The following is a 13,039-nucleotide window of genomic DNA, read 5'->3' as shown; positions in this document are numbered from 1 at the left end:
ACGCGTGCGGTTTTGGGGAGACGGGAGGGACCTTATGTTTGTCATCACTCTCCACACTCAAACCAACATGAAAATAGATATTCCCCTAATTTAATTAACTCGCCGTGGCAGTGACGTATTTCAAGCCACAGATATTTGTCTTTTTAAAATAGCTTCTCAGCACCATCAGGTTATATACTAAGGAATTATTTTTTTGCAGCGGCTTTATCTTTAAGGAGACAACGTTTAGGGGATTCCCTGTTTCAGAAGACTGCCTGTTTTTCTCTGTCTCTCTACAACTTCTCACAATCATGGCTGCTTAGAACAAGGAGACAGCAAACACCTTAACTGCTGCCTGTTTCTAACGGGTGGGCCAAGATCCCTTATTAGAATCTAGTATTGGAAAAAATAAGGTACCGCAGCCTCTCGGCAAATAAGGTTTCTGGAACGTGAGCGCGCCCTCGTGTGGCTGTAGCGGTTCTTGCAAACGGAAAATAGTATTTCTGGCGTTCGCCTGGAGTACGCTGGCTGGCATACAGCTTGCTCATTTAGACGCAGTTAAAAGAAAAAAGATAAAGAGAGAAAGAAACCAACCAGTTTTAATTTCCCAGGAAGATCATACTATTAGGGCATTTACATGTAAACCAGTGCCCAGATTCTAAACAAAACAATCCTTGTCTGAGAGAAATAATTTGATTGTCTGATTTGTTTCTACTGCATCCTTTATCAAAGATTGAGAAATGTGTTAAAAAAACAATATAAATATATTTTATTTTGTTCTATATCTTAGAAAGTGCCAGAGTTTATTTAACAGGGTGGCAAATTGCTTTCAAATGCTAGGGATGGTGTAAGTCTGATGAGAACTTACTCTCTCAAATGCCTTTTTAAAGACTGCAGTTCTTCCTTACAGCAAAGAGAAACTCTCTAAGATCCTCCAAAATTCTCAGTAATCCTAGCTCTACTAATAGTTAATAGGCATTTTGATCTAACAAGTGTTTTTATTTTTTTTCCTAAGAAGTCAATTGCTATTGAATTACTCCAATGTTTGGAGGGAAATTAAGGTTATTGATCTTGAAATTAGGAATTTTCTTAGATTTATGGTGAACCCCCAGTATGATTCTGTATGGTCATAAATATGTGCATGGGTCTGGATGTGTAAGCATGTATTATGAGAGTGGGTGGTGGTTGGAAATCACAGAAGAACTTTAAGGCGCCTAATTATTCAGAGAGGTTAAAGGTGATGACCTTGACATTTTGGAAGTTCAAAGGCATACACTTATGCACTTATGTTTTTCTTTACCCCCCCAAAAGCTTTAGCAATTAAAAAAAATTATATTTCAAAAAGCATACTTCCTCAGGTGAGGCCTGGGGTGCCATGCATCTTACGGATTTATATTTTGACTTTGGGTTTCTGAGAGGTTAAGAGTCCTAAGACCCACCTCACTTTTTTCAGAGAGAGGGACGCTTTTCTCACGTCTCCCGTTTATTGCACATTGCGGAAATCTCTTTCGGGCCCACCAGAAGGTGTATAATATAACCCAATTAAGCTGTTTAGAACTTAGCCTTTTATGGTGTTGTCTAGACAGTTCAAGGTTTTGTAAACAGCCTGGCTTGGTCCTGTGACATAAAGTGCAGTGCAGCCCTCACCACATTCTTTAACTTAAAGCGATAAATGTGGTGAGAAGCAGTTGAGCAGCCCCTGGCCTCAGTCCAGTGTGTGTGGGGGGAGGGCTTCCATCGCCTGCCTCATGCTCACTATGACACCAGAAGGACCCCATGGTCTCCTGTACCTATTAACTTCCCTTCGAACAAAACTTCCCCCTCACATAGAGGTTTCTTCTTCTGCTAAGGAATTCTGGCTCCTTGACCTTGTTAAGAGATCATTTGGATCTTCTAATTAATTTTAAATTTTGTTCTGTCTTTCCAGAAATTCCAAGTTCATTAGACCAAGGGGTGGGGGGTGGGGTGAGAATTTGCTCTTTAGACTCCTACTGCTTCAACCTCCTTGCCTGGAAAAAAGGCAAGCTGCATTGCTGGATCTCATCACCCATTCAGAAATGCAACACCAACATGATTTTTAAAGCCAGTGTAGCCTAGGGTGTGTGTGTGTGTGTATGTGTGTGAAGGAACAGCTCCTATTACAAAGAGATTAAAAAGTGCTCCAGTGAGCTTTTAGTTGCATGGGGAACAGGGTTTTGGTCACTAAGATAGCCTGATTAGCTACTAAACTTCTTCAAACAGTAAAAATCCATGCAGTGTATTGAAGCTGTAACCTCCATTTTGCTAGAAACCATTTATTCACACACAAAAAGACAAGTGACTCATGCCCAAAGGTACATTTCCCAGAGTTTAAATAATCTGTGTTCACTGAGGGGGAAGAAAGGGATTTCTTAAACTCGAAACAAAACACCGACTCCTTCTAGCCCCTTGGCCTAGCTCCCTACAGATCCCGCCGCATCCACCAGGACTCGGAGAGGGGCAAGCAACAACGGCACATTGGCGGTAAAATTATAAAGGGACGATTGCATTTACCATTTTCCCCTTATTAGGATCCGCTCGGCCAAGTCCCCGGCCTCGTCCTCAGGCTGCAGTGGTCGCTGGGAGGTCCCGAGTTGACCGCCAGAAGGAATCGTGAAGTTCCACAGAGAAGAGGCGTCATTGAACCCAAGGACATTGGGCCCGCGGAGGGCAGGCTGGTGGGGAGGAGGGTGGGTGAGTGGGGCTCTGGGGAGGGGGCGCTTCCTGGAGCTCTCAAAATAAGGGGTTTCCAGTGAAATACTGCAGACGGTCTCTGTTCAGTTTCTTTTCTTTCATCCTGCGATTCTGGAACCAGATTTTGACTTGCCGGTCAGTGAGGTTGAGCATCCGAGAGAGTTGGAGTCTTTTCTCTTTGTTTATGTATACATTAAAGAAAAACTCGCGTTCCAGTTCGCGGATCTGGTACTTGGTGTAGGGGCAGCGCTTTTTCCGGGACCTCTGGGGGGCCACTGCAAGGCAAAGAGACCAAGGGGTGAGAGAGGCTGCTGCTGGCCCCCACCCGCTCTGGCCACTGAGCTGGGGCCAGGCCTCGGCCGGGTTAGGGACGTCCCTTGCCGCCACCGTTGAAAGGCCCAGCCTGCGTCGTGGGGGATGATATATGGGCGGGCACAGGAGAGTGCGGGCGTGGACATGTGTTCACACCCGGACACACACACACACACACACACACACACCACACACACACACACACACACACACACACACACACACACACTTCAGCCTGGCACTGAGATAGGAAAGGAGGGCAAGGCAGGCTCTAAACTGGAGCCGGAGGGAAAAGAGACAGGAGCGCGCCCACCAGGGGCATCTGCTCCACTCAGAGCGGAGCGTCAGCCAGACACTTGGATTAAGTCCAGTTCGAAGATCACCTAACCCCTCCCTGAAAGGCAGGGGACTCCCCTGTTCCCACTCATCAACTGGCTCCAAATGTCCTTCTCTCCTCTAAGGTCCCCAACCCACCCACCCCCCACCCAAATAGGGGGAAAGCGCTCTACAGCGATTAATGTCCTCTTCGAAGTCTACCTTAAGCCCACCTAAATTGGTTTCCTATCATAAACACGCTTTACAACGACCCGGGAAATCTTATAGGATGTATAAACCCCCTCGAATGCTTATAAAGTAGCACATAAAACGGCTCAAGCAGAGGGAGGTCCCCGCCGCACCCCCCTCCCCCGCCACCGCCCCGGGCCAGCCCCTAGGCCCGCGCCGGGCGCCTACCTGTGCCTCCGCTCTTCTCGGCCCCCGCCTCCCCCGGGGGGCCCTCGACTTCGCCACCGCCGCCTTCCGCCGCCCCCTTGGGCTCCGGGCCGGGAGTCGCCTTGGCGCAGGGACTGCCCCCGCCGCCACCAGCCCCGGCCTTGGGGTCGCCCTTGTCAGCGGCGCCCTCGGGCTGCGGCGGCGCGGGCGCGGGCTGGGGCTGCGGGCCGGCGAAGGGGGGTCCCGGCGCCGCCTCGTAGAACTGATCAAAGCCCTGGGGCAGGATGCCGTTGCGACCCACGGCGCTGTAGAAGTTGGAGGCGGCGGCCGCGGGACCGTGCGGCGGCCCGGGAGCGCCACACACCGGCTCGGGAGCCTTGAAGAGCACGTCTGGCCGGCGGCCGCCCGGCGGGAGCAGATCCCGCTGCATGGCCGCTTCCTCCGCCGCTGCCGCCGCCGCCGCCGCCGCCGCAGCCGCGGCGTAGTAGGGAGCGTAGCCCCCGGAGCCGCCGCCGCCCCCGCCGGGGCCGCCCCCGCCGCCGCCCCCCGCGCCGCCACCGCCGCCGCCACGGTACGGCCACTTGGCGCGCTCCAGGCCGGCGTAGTCGCGAAAGGCCACCTCCCGCACGGGCTGGACGTGCGGCGCCAGGTTGGACGAGTAGGGGAAAGTCATCTGGCAGGAGGACGGCTGCGAGAGGAACGACGGCTTGCTGGCGAAGTCCGACGGGGCCACGTAGTAGGCGCAGCCCGGCAGGTACATGCTGGCTGCGCTCGGGCCGCACTCGTCAAAGTCGTTCATGGCTGCGCGGCGTGCACGCCGGCAAGCCTCGGGCCGCTCCCCGCGCCTCCAACCTGAGCCATCGATTGCACAAGAGGCTTGGGCCAGGATCAACTAAGCAAAAATCCCCACCGGGCGCTGACGTGCAATTCATCTTGATTGATTCTGGTGGTAATTATGTCACGTGACGCCATGGAGAGAAATGTCCTTATATCTATATCAGCGCTCGCCAACACGCCCCGGGACGGCTCCTGGCGCCGAGACGCGCGCACGCTGGGGGCGGATCGGTCTCCAGCTCCTGCCAGCTCTCCCAGGGCACTCCCTGACCAGGCTGCGCTGCAGGCCGGTCACCTGCGCGCCGCCGGCGGCTGCCACCGCTGGGTGCATCTGCCGCCACCGGACTGGGCCGCCCGCCCGCCTTAGCCCGCCCGCGCTGCTTTAAGTACCCGGACCTAGGCCGGAGGGGAGGAGGAGGGAGGGAGAAGGAGGGGGAGGAAGGGGGAAGGGAGAGCAGCGGAGAGCGGTGGGGGGAGCCCCGGCCCTGGCACAGGGGACTAGGTGTGAGGGTGTGAGGTTCCCACCCCCACCCCACCTTTCCTGCAGCCGCTCCCTCCCCCGCGACGCAGCCACCCTCTGTAGCTCACCGGCTGGGAGCTTGTTGCTTCTTGTTCAAGGGGCGTAATTGCGACACTCTCCAGGGCGCAGAGAGCCCTGATTTACATATTTCTCTGCGGAGAGCGTTCCGGCTGGTAGCGATTTGACTCTCCGGGGTTCGGATACCAGGGACAGGAGAGCAGACCCTGGAGAAACCCCTTCTCGGGCGCTAGGCTTGGCCTGGGCCTCGGTGCCCACTCCGCCCTTTCTCTTCCAGAATATTCCGCCTGGTCCCCATCCCTCCTTTCTTTCTTATTCTTCACTAGTCGCCTTTCTCTCTCCTGTCTTCCTCTTTATTCCTTTCATCGCCTCGGTCTCGGACTGGCTTTCTCTCCTTTCCCCAGTCTTTCTCGGTCCCCTCATCCTTTTTACTGTTCTCTCTCTCTCTTTCTCTCTCTCTCTCTCTCTCTCTCTCTCTCTCTCTCTCTCTCTCTCTCTCTCTCTCTCTCTCTCTCTCTCTCTCTCTCTCTCTCTCTCTCTCCCCTGAGCCAACGTGGACACCCGGAGGCCCCGGCTTCCTTGCTTTCCTTAAAGCTCGGGGGTCTGATGAACAAAAGAAAGTGAAGTCCCCTACCCTCACAGGCACCAGAGCCCTACTCACCGCCCACAGACAAGCCCTTGGTGTTTCAGCCTTCCTCACCCTCTTCTGTGTTCAGGTCCCTCAGACCTTTCACTGGGTTGGAGCCCCGCTAAGGCCTGAGCAATTTCGTGCCGTACACCCAAGACTCTCTGGAGCCCCTGGGTTTGATGGTCACAACTTCCGTGGAGATCGGTTGGCTCTCCAGGGGCTCTCTGTAGCTTCTGCCTCCCCGCTGGAATCTACCACCTGGCTCCGACCTAGACTTTTCAGGCCCGCATCCACTTGCTCCAAGGCCTCCCTCTCTCCCAGCTGCAGCAACCCTCTGCGCCCTGGAGTCCAGAAGAGGCCTGGACTCCCACCTCCAGCTTACCGGGCCCCTAGTCTCTCCCCAAATCCAAATCCCAACACCAAGGGCAGCAGCCTGTCTCCTTTCTCAGTATTCTTCTTCCCAGGAAACCCCGCACAGAGGCCCTATGCCCTGGCTAGGCCGCTCTGGCTGTGTGCTGGTCCCCTCCCCTTCCCCAGGCCGCTACGGTTCGGGTCCAGCGCTCTCTGTGCACCAAGCCGACTGACAGAGAAGAGGCGAGTGGTCGGAGTGGATATCTATTTTCTCGCTGATGTCGCCCCTTCCTCTTTTTCTCCTCCCTCCTTCTCCATTCCTCTCTTTCCTCCGCCCCCTCCCACGTCTGCTTCCCCCCCCTTCCCCCAACATTGCGCCAACAGGTCTGTGGCAGTGATGACTGGAGCTCACCAAGCTTTCTCTCACCCAGCTGTGCATCCTATGTGACCCCTCCCTGCATCTCCCACCCCCACCCAGGTCCCTGCTGCCACCATTCTCCTAGCCCAGACCCCCCCCCCCGCGCCCCATACCGCATTTTTTATCTATCTTCCTATCTCCATCCTAGTCCTAAGTCTCTCCCTTTCTGACTCCTGGTCGACGCCCCTGGATCTGTCTCCTAAAATGGCTCCCCAGACACTGCACAGTGTTCCTGGGGTCGCTTAGGACGGGAGGCAGCGGCGGGGGCCCCCCAATCTTTGCACGTCTTAGGATGCAAAAAATTTCCCGCACCTTCCCTCTGCTCACCCCACCGAGTGGGTTGTAAGGCACACCGTCACCCCTAAAGTGAAGTCTGCTGGCCGCCGAAAAGGGAAATGGAGAGGACGAACCATTCAAGTTCAACGACATGGCGACGGCGGCTCCGGCGGGAGCCGTGCTTTGGCAGGGGAGGGTGCGCCATCTGCAGCGGCGCGCTGGCGCATTGGGGAAGGGGCGATGCAACCCCCCCCTCCGCGCGCCTTAACGTGCAAGTCGCCCCCCACACAGCACCCAGAGCATTCATTCATGGCCCAGACTGCTTGGCTCTTTGGCCCCAGCTCTCTGCTGCCCTGGTCCCCACCCGGAAAACACACACACACACACAACAACAACAACAACAGGAACATCCACAGCCGTTGGACCCGCGCGTTTCGCCAGAGAACCTACCGTGAAGACCCGGGTTGTGTCCTCGTCCTTGCTTAAGGAGTCCTACCCGAACCACAGGGAGCACACGCGGCCTTCGGGGCTCGGCCAGCAGCTCCGAGAACGATAGCTTTCTGCGCAGCGCGTAGACGCGATGCGGTAATTTTGAGCCACCCAAGATAAGACACTAACTTGACCTTAACTTTGTCAGGGCGCCCCTGGTATCTGGAGAACGTGAACAGACACTGTCTGGCAGCTCTCGTAAAAGCTGACTGGGAAAGGGATTCTGAGTCATTTCATTTATTACCACTACAGTTCTGCAAGAAAGCTTTTCCTCCCTGCCAAACTTTAATTATTTATGCTCTTTTAGGAAACGAAAGAAGAGAAAAGCAGGGGAGGTGGTGGTGTGTGGGGGGAACACCCAGAGCCAGTCCCTTCCCCGCAGAGCCTTCGGAAAAGATTTCTTAAGTAGAGACTGGAAAACAAAACAAAACAAAACAAAAAATGTGAGGAGATCACCTTTGTCCAAGGACGGTCAGACGGGTGCTGTGCCCCCCACCACCACGGAGGGGAGTGGACGCAGCTGAAAGAGGCCAGTGATGGGGCACACCTCCCTCCCCCACCACCAGACATGAATATTTACAACGATTCTGGATTTCTCCTCCACTAGCTCGCGTCCAGGAAGCCTCCCTAGCCTGCCTCCCAAGGGGAGAACCCTGGGGCCTTAAAAGCTTCCCCCCTTCAGCTTTCAGAGCCATCAACGGATTGAACAGCAGAATAAACCGTTCTTTCTCATTTTAAAACCTCTTTCTTGGTCAAGAGGCCGCGTGGACTGCAGCGGTTCAGAAGAAGCATTTATGTTTCTACGAGGGAATGTTGAGCAATCAGATTTCAGTATCATTTTTTTTTTTCTGGCATTTGTTTCTCATCCTGGTTCCAAATTTCTGCCAGTACTTCAGCTAGGGAAGGAGACATCCGTGGTCTTTGAATTTGTGTGGATCAGTCAAGGGGATGCATTTTGGAAAACACCGCTGGACCGACAGATAAGATTTTATATTTAGGCTAATTTTCTTCTGGAGCTGGCCTCTGGGAATATTCTCCTCCATCCCAGACTACAGAGAAGAAACGTGATGCTTTAGTGTTGTATCTATCTAGGAAATGAGCCTGCATGTTTTGTTTTGGGGCCTGGGTCTGAGTAAGTCTGATTTCTTCTTCCTTTCTCAGCCCTCTGGACTCAAGGTCTCAGCACTAAGGTCTGCCTTTGTTCAGTTGTTTTCAAGGAGAAAAACCTCTCAATACAGACTTGGACTCCAGAAACCTGGCTCAGTACCGCTCTTTCCTTGCTTATTCAGATGCAGAAACATTCTATCTACAGGACCTTCTTCTTTCTTACCTTGCAATTGTTGTGTGCAAATTTTTTAATTGAAAAATATTTTATGTATAAATCAAATTTGTTTCCCAGGAAGGGAATTGGAACATTGACTATTCAGTATTAGAGATGCATTGGTCTTGGTTATTATTCTTCCTCAAATTAAAAGCTAGTTTCTACGTCCCTGAGTTAGGAGCCCGGGTTTTCAAAGGGATCAGTATCAAGCAGGCCCTGGCTTTACTTGACTGAGCTCCAGGCTCCAGAGGCATAGGGTGGAATTCCCAAGGGAGCCTGCTGAACTCCTGGTGCAGTTGCCTAGGGGATCTTTCTAGGACGTGGCTTGGTCCTGAAAAGGCTGACCAAAATTTGGCAGAGAGATGTTTTGTTTTGAAATCTGAGGAGTCTCAAATCTTGACTTCCCCCACCAATAATAGCAAGCTTTCGCGGGTTTGAGAATTTAGGCAAAATGGAGAATCCTCAATCTACAAACTCAGAGTTTTCTTTGTGTTTGAGATACACTCACATCTGCCCAGGGACTTCCCCACTTTGGATATTTCACACATATTCTGTCCATAGTTTTTTGTAACTGTTTCCTGACTGCCTCGGAAGCCATTTTCTCATTTAATGAACAGCGAACACCAGAGTTTAGACAACAAGCAGAGAAAGGCCAAAATGATTGGGAGGCCTGCAAAACAACAAAAGAATCCAAAGCGTCTTCTAAAATGAACATCAGCCCCCTCACAATGTGGCTGGGACCTGGATATTTATTTTCACTATGCAGCTAATATATACAAGGAAATGTTACTTTACATAATCAGAACAAAATGTCCACGGCAACTGTTAGCATAGAAAAATGATATTATTTAAAACACCAGCTGAGGTCAGTTGGGGTGAGGCTCAAGGGTCCTTGTGAGATGGCCTGTGAGGTCCAGATCCTGGACCTTCACTAAAGAACAGCCATTGGACTTTGGGAAGGAATCACGAGCCCTTAGGATGTTGTGGATCTTGCTAGGGGGTGGGGGGTGGGGCCTAAAGCGCAAAAGAAGAGGCAAAGTGTGTGTGTGTGTGTGTGTGTGTGTGTGTGTGTGTGTGTGTGTGTGTGTGTGTGTGACGGGTTGTGTTCACTGAGATTAAGGCTGGATGGATTCTGTAACAAATGTAGAACAATTCCATCAGAATTTCCATTCAGAAAACCTAGGTTCCTCAAGGTAAACCTGGCAGGACTCAGGGCCTTAAAAGCTTTACAAGAGCTGGCCACAAAGTGTCTCAGAGAAAGGGTTCAGTGACTGACTGAGCTTTGATGGAATTGCTGGGTGGTAGAGAGGTTGGGAGGAGAAATTCTGATTCTTTCTGCCTTCCAAGAGCAGCAACCACAGACTGAGAATCTGAGGTCTCTTCTCCCACCCCCAGACTTCACAAGGAGGCTTTTCCCCCTCTCTCTCTTCTTGTGGTGACATTAAGGTAATTCAAGAAAGACATGTGGACACTGCCATCCATTCCAGAAGGAAGTCATAGTTGCAGCATGCTGAGGGAATCTCCTCCCTCCTTCCCTCCCTCCTCTTCCCTGTGCAGCCAAGCCTCAAAACAGGCCAGCAGCTCCCCTCACCACAGTTCAGTCCTAGGGCTCCAGTTACAGAGTGCATGGTCTTGGCTCAGGGAGAGATGAGGTTGGGTTAGGGGAATCCTGCCAGTCTTGTCTGGAGATTGTAATTTGTTCTGGAACCCCAATTTCTCTCTCCTATCTCCGAGGAGGACACCTTCCAGCATATTCTACCCAGCAGGGAAGCCTTCGTAGAGCTGAGATTCCAAGGTATCCCCCACCCCCCCAAATCCTTCAGGACAGATGGGGGCTGTCGTGATATCAGGCCCTTTCCTTCCTTGAGACTGCACAGCTTGGCTTTGTCTCAAAAGGCCTCCGCTGCAAAGACGCTGGAGTTATCCTCAGCCCTTTCCTCTGCAATGGGGTCTCAGGGCCTTCCTATACGCTCTTCTACTCCGAGCTCTAGCTAGCTCCTGTTACATGCAGAAAGAGCTGGACAGAGAAAGAAAAAGAAAACTAACAGGTTGGAAACTGAAAAACCCAAATACAATGATTCACTAATAAGCCCTGGATGTAAACACCACAGACAACAAGGGCAGGTGACCCCAAGCCCCACGCTGAATGCATAAAGCCACCCTTGGATTGCAAGTCCCAAACACCTCTTAGGAGGGTCTCAAAAAGAGCTGAAGGCGAAGGGGCCCCACTGGCCTCAACTCCAAATCGCCTCCTAGCTCCAGGGCTTCAGACTGAGCCGGAGGGCACCCAAGACCAGCGGAGGAGCGGGAGGAAAATCCCCAGCCCCAGCACCTCTTCCATGGCCAGGCCTAGGTCCAAAAGGGCAGGCTTGGCACCGCCGCCGCCCTCGTGAGCAGCTAATAGAGCGCCAGTGCTTGCTCGCGCTGCACCACGCGCTTCTTCTTCATGCGCCGGTTCTGGAACCAGATTTTGACCTGCTGGTCGCTGAGGTTTAGCCTGTTCGACAATTCCTTACGCTTCTGCCGGTTGATGAATTCATTGATCAGGAATTCGTTCTCCAGCTCCGCAATCTGCTGCTTTGTGTACGGTTTCCTCTTCTTGCGGGCCCTCCCCGGGGCCGCCCCCCACGGCAGGCCTGAAACAGATTCCCGACCGACCCGTGTCAGCCCTCTCAGATCAACTTCCCGCCCCAAGAGGTTTTTACCACTGCTGGCGATTCTCCTCCTCCCTGTACAACTGTCCCTGGCACCCCACCTCCCGTCCCCACCCAGACTGGCTCAGGGAGCATGGGCACCGTTTACCGTCGGGCAGCGAAGATCGCAGGCAAGAGGCCACCCCGGCCACTTGTACTGTCATGTTCAAGTTGAGCGGGCCTTTGGTGTCTTCCTTGAAGCCCGAGGCGCAGGGGGCCCCCTGGAGCAGGGTTGCAGAGCCTGGAACGGCTCGGCCCACACCCGCGTAGTCATACTTCGTGCCTTTGAGAGCCGAGTGAGCCAGGCTAGACTCGGGGGCGAAGGGCGGCCTAGTTCGGCTGCGTTCCTCAGATCCGGGGGCAGCATCAGGCGTATAGAACTTGACCTGTTCTTCGGGTCCGTCCTTGGCGCCTGGAGACTGCAGGCCAAGAGGCCCAGAGCCGGTCAAGTAGGGCTGGGAGAAGCCCCCAAAGGCAGAGGCGGTGGCAGGCTGCGCAGGGGTGCACGAGGCAGGCGTAGCGGCCCAGGGCAGCGCACCGCGAGGGTACGAAATGGGGGGAAGCGCGGCCAACTGGCTGCCATTGGGCCGCAGGTTGGAAAAGTAGAAAGAGTCCGGTGACTGCAAATTCAGAAGCGAGCCCACATAGCCAGCTCTGTAGAGACTGCGCTCACACATCTCCAACAAAGGGCCTCGGCTGTGCTCGCAACAGTATTTAGTTACAACCCGGAATAAGAGGACCGGCTCAGAGGATTGGACGAAACTTTGCCTGCAGGTTCTTCAAAGCCGGTCATTTCAGCACCGCCTACATCCCCCGACCCGTCCCCACCCCCCCTTCAGGGTATTATGATAACACCCGCAAAGTTGGACGGCGAAGGACTAGGCTGCCGGCTGAGCCAAAGCATGTAGAGGGAAGGCGAAGCCCTTGAGAGTTTCCAGGACCCTTTCAGAAGCCGGTGACATCGGGGTGGGGGTACCTTTGCCCAAGTGTCTCTTGGGAGTTTTCCTGACCTGGGTTGGTTTTGCCAGCTCATTTCCCGCCAGCTGCCTGGGCCGAACTTGCTTCTATCAACTTTAAGTTGCAATTCATACATTTTCCAGCAAGGGTACCTCTGGGCTTGACTGGAGAAGGTCTGGTAGGGCCACCGACTGCCCCTGGATCTCAGCAATGCCACTCTGAGACCAATCCCTTCTGTAGAAAGAACCTCACAAAAGGCCTCTGCCCAAGGCAGTAGGCAGCAAGGACCCATTCACTGCATGAACCTGGAGTCCCAGGCCACAGACAATACAAGAGGTTGATAAACAATGGAGAAAGCATCACACACTGCAAGCGTGACACCTAAGGACTCCTCACACTATTCCGGGTGTTTGTTCCCAGGAAGTATGCTCTTAATGTTGTCATCCAGGCTCCTCAGGTAATTCAGCTGTTCCAGGAGCCAATCTTGTGCGAAAGATGCATTCCTTTTATTTCCTGGATTCACCTTGGTGACTAATCCTTATAAGCCAGGAGTCCTGGATGTCCAGACAACCAGCCAGCTGCGTTCCTTGTGTCGGTGACTCCAGGCACGCGGGGCGGCTGCGGGTTCACTGGCCGGGCAAACAGGGAAGCAGGAAGCGTAGTAGCTGCTCCTTGGGTGCAGTAGTATGCTTAGCCCCCCCCCCCCTTCCCCCGGCAGGCCCTTCTGGGTAGCCCAGAGGGACTAAGGCTTTTCTCCCCAAGAGACTGTGGGATGGACGCCCGCGCTAGCCCTGCAGCAGGACCCACGGTCCCTGAGCCA

At 53.6% G+C, this 13,039-nt stretch overlaps 2 protein-coding genes across 2 annotated transcripts; both read right to left on the bottom strand.

Annotated features, from left to right (window-relative positions):
* Window positions 1-560: 560 nt before the first annotated feature.
* Window positions 561-5,063, bottom strand: Hoxd11 (homeobox D11). Its single transcript, XM_076569701.1, has 2 exons — window positions 3,736-5,063; window positions 561-2,966 (listed from the first exon to the last, which is right to left on the bottom strand). Exons 1-2 carry the CDS (start codon window positions 4,511-4,513, stop codon window positions 2,731-2,733), a joined length of 1,014 nt encoding a protein of 337 aa, XP_076425816.1. The 5' UTR covers window positions 4,514-5,063; the 3' UTR covers window positions 561-2,730.
* Window positions 5,064-9,084: 4,021 nt separating this feature from the next.
* On the bottom strand, window positions 9,085-11,974 carry Hoxd12 (homeobox D12). The gene is made up of 2 exons (XM_006972452.2): window positions 11,372-11,974; window positions 9,085-11,205 (listed from the first exon to the last, which is right to left on the bottom strand). Exons 1-2 carry the CDS (start codon window positions 11,937-11,939, stop codon window positions 10,967-10,969), a joined length of 807 nt encoding a protein of 268 aa, XP_006972514.1. The 5' UTR covers window positions 11,940-11,974; the 3' UTR covers window positions 9,085-10,966.
* Between the last annotated feature and the right edge of the window lie 1,065 nt (window positions 11,975-13,039).

This window comes from Peromyscus maniculatus, chromosome 4 (assembly GCF_049852395.1).
Source record: "Peromyscus maniculatus bairdii isolate BWxNUB_F1_BW_parent chromosome 4, HU_Pman_BW_mat_3.1, whole genome shotgun sequence".
NCBI classification, from domain to species: Eukaryota; Metazoa; Chordata; class Mammalia; order Rodentia; family Cricetidae; genus Peromyscus; species Peromyscus maniculatus.
The sequence above is the reverse complement of the archived record's forward strand: the minus strand, read 5'-3'. Positions and strand labels throughout refer to the sequence as shown.

Coding starts and splice junctions, on each gene's coding strand:
- Hoxd11 (XM_076569701.1), bottom strand. CDS start 4,513: ATGAACGACTTTGACGAGTGCGGCCCGAGCGCAGCCAGCATGTACCTG. Junction 2,967..3,735: donor CGAGAAGAGCGGAGGCACAG/GTAGGCGCCCGG, acceptor TTTGCCTTGCAG/TGGCCCCCCAGAGGTCCCGG.
- Hoxd12 (XM_006972452.2), bottom strand. CDS start 11,939: ATGTGTGAGCGCAGTCTCTACAGAGCTGGCTATGTGGGCTCGCTTCTG. Junction 11,206..11,371: donor GCGATCTTCGCTGCCCGACG/GTAAACGGTGCC, acceptor AATCTGTTTCAG/GCCTGCCGTGGGGGGCGGCC.